A 1,559-nucleotide genomic window follows, 5' to 3' on the forward strand; every position below is an offset into this window, starting at 1 on the left:
AAGAAAAGAAATCAATGAAACTGTAAAACATAACTACTATCTGTCTTCTCCGTTATGTGATGCATATTTCAGCTCTTCTCAGCCAAATTAATGACATCAAACCATAGACATAACGGGTCCATGCAACAAACGACGAGGTTGAAGGTTACAGCCATGGATGTTTTAAAAGTGCGGAGAAACATTCAGATAGTTCCGGGGGGACACATTTAGCGGTAACTCAGTAAATGCAGGCTATGCGGAAGTGATTTTTGTTGTCACAATGGGCAGAGTCAGGGACCACCCTGGTTTATAAATGGTAAGACAATGGCTTCAGAGAACTAAGACCGCGAGTAAATACAGCAGCTGGCTCTCCTAAACCCACCGCCCCCTAAGGTTTGTTGTCTTGGAGCCGGAGACAGGGCCTGTTGCTGGCGTGTTGCTTTACAATTGGCTGCCATTCCCTCCTTCTTCTTCTTCTTCTCTTCTTCTTCTGCTTCTTCTCTGTCATCCTCTAGTATTCAGTCGGCCTAACGTTACAGGTCAGTGCTGTCCCCGCTGGCTGTCCATTCATGGTATGTGTTGTCCACAGCTGAGGACGTTGGTGTTCGGAGCGTGGCTGCTGGGGTACGTGGCCTTTCTGCTGTCCATCAGGAGGATGTGGACGGGGAAGTCCGTCCGCAGTCCCCTCGTCCGCTCGCTGTTGATGAGCATGGTGACCGAGAACGACGCGGCCGCGGCGGAGACACAAGAGGTAGGCTGTCGGGCAGGTGGACCCGGGTGGACCTCCACGGGACTTGTGCCCGTTCTTAGAGACCAACTACAGGGAACTTGTGAAGACTACACTCACGTGTGCACCTTTTGTAATTGGCATGAGGCTGTCCATGTTGCACTTCTTACATCCCAGTCTGTAATTTAGTTAAGAAGTTATTGTCTAATATGTGTGTAATATGTCGTTTTCCAGTCCCTCTATACTCCCACTGAAACCAACAATTCAGAAGAGATTCAGAGTTCCAGATACCTGGCCCGTGTTATATCAGATACCCCGATGTGATTGGTGCAGCTCGGTTACAAGGGCATAGTTAATGAGCAGCAGTACTCGATGCCAGAGGGACTCGCTGAGCAGACTCAAACTGTACAGTCACGAGAAGTCTGGATTTCCAGGGTACAGGAAAGTATCTGCACACTAGAAGCTGCACTCCCTTAAAGGGCCCATGACATGGTGCTCTTTGGATGCTTTTATATAATATTAATAATAATAATAATAATAATAATAATACATTTTATTTAAAGGTGCCTTTCTTGGCACTCAAGGACACCGCACAGGGAATTCCTATATTAAAAACAGCGAAACAAATACTATACAACAAAAACAATACTATACAACAGCAAAACAAATACTATACAGCAGCAAAACAAATACTATACAACAAAACAAATACTATACAACAGCAAAACAAATACTATACAGCAGCAAAACAAATACTATACAACAAAACAAATACTATACAACAGCAAAACATACTATACAACAAAACAAATACTATACAACAGCAGCAAAACAAATACTATACAACAAAACA

General features: G+C 44.1%; 1 protein-coding gene across 3 annotated transcripts in view; it reads left to right on the forward strand.

Moving 5' to 3' along the window:
• Positions 1 to 154: 154 nt before the first annotated feature.
• Positions 155 to 1,559, forward strand: part of mettl9 (methyltransferase 9, His-X-His N1-histidine) — a 5,725-nt gene continuing 4,320 nt past the window's right edge. Inside the window, exons 1-2 of one of the 3 annotated variants that reach the window (XM_032542026.1) lie at positions 155 to 372; positions 569 to 730. In XM_032542026.1, coding sequence (XP_032397917.1) covers positions 635 to 730 — 96 coding nt within the window. In that variant the 5' untranslated portion in view covers positions 155 to 372; positions 569 to 634. Of the gene's footprint in view, positions 373 to 553; positions 731 to 1,559 lie in introns of those variants that run through there. The other 2 variants (XM_032542024.1, XM_032542023.1) reach the window with 2 other exon arrangements.

Source organism: Etheostoma spectabile, chromosome 17 (assembly GCF_008692095.1).
Source record: "Etheostoma spectabile isolate EspeVRDwgs_2016 chromosome 17, UIUC_Espe_1.0, whole genome shotgun sequence".
NCBI classification, from domain to species: Eukaryota; Metazoa; Chordata; class Actinopteri; order Perciformes; family Percidae; genus Etheostoma; species Etheostoma spectabile.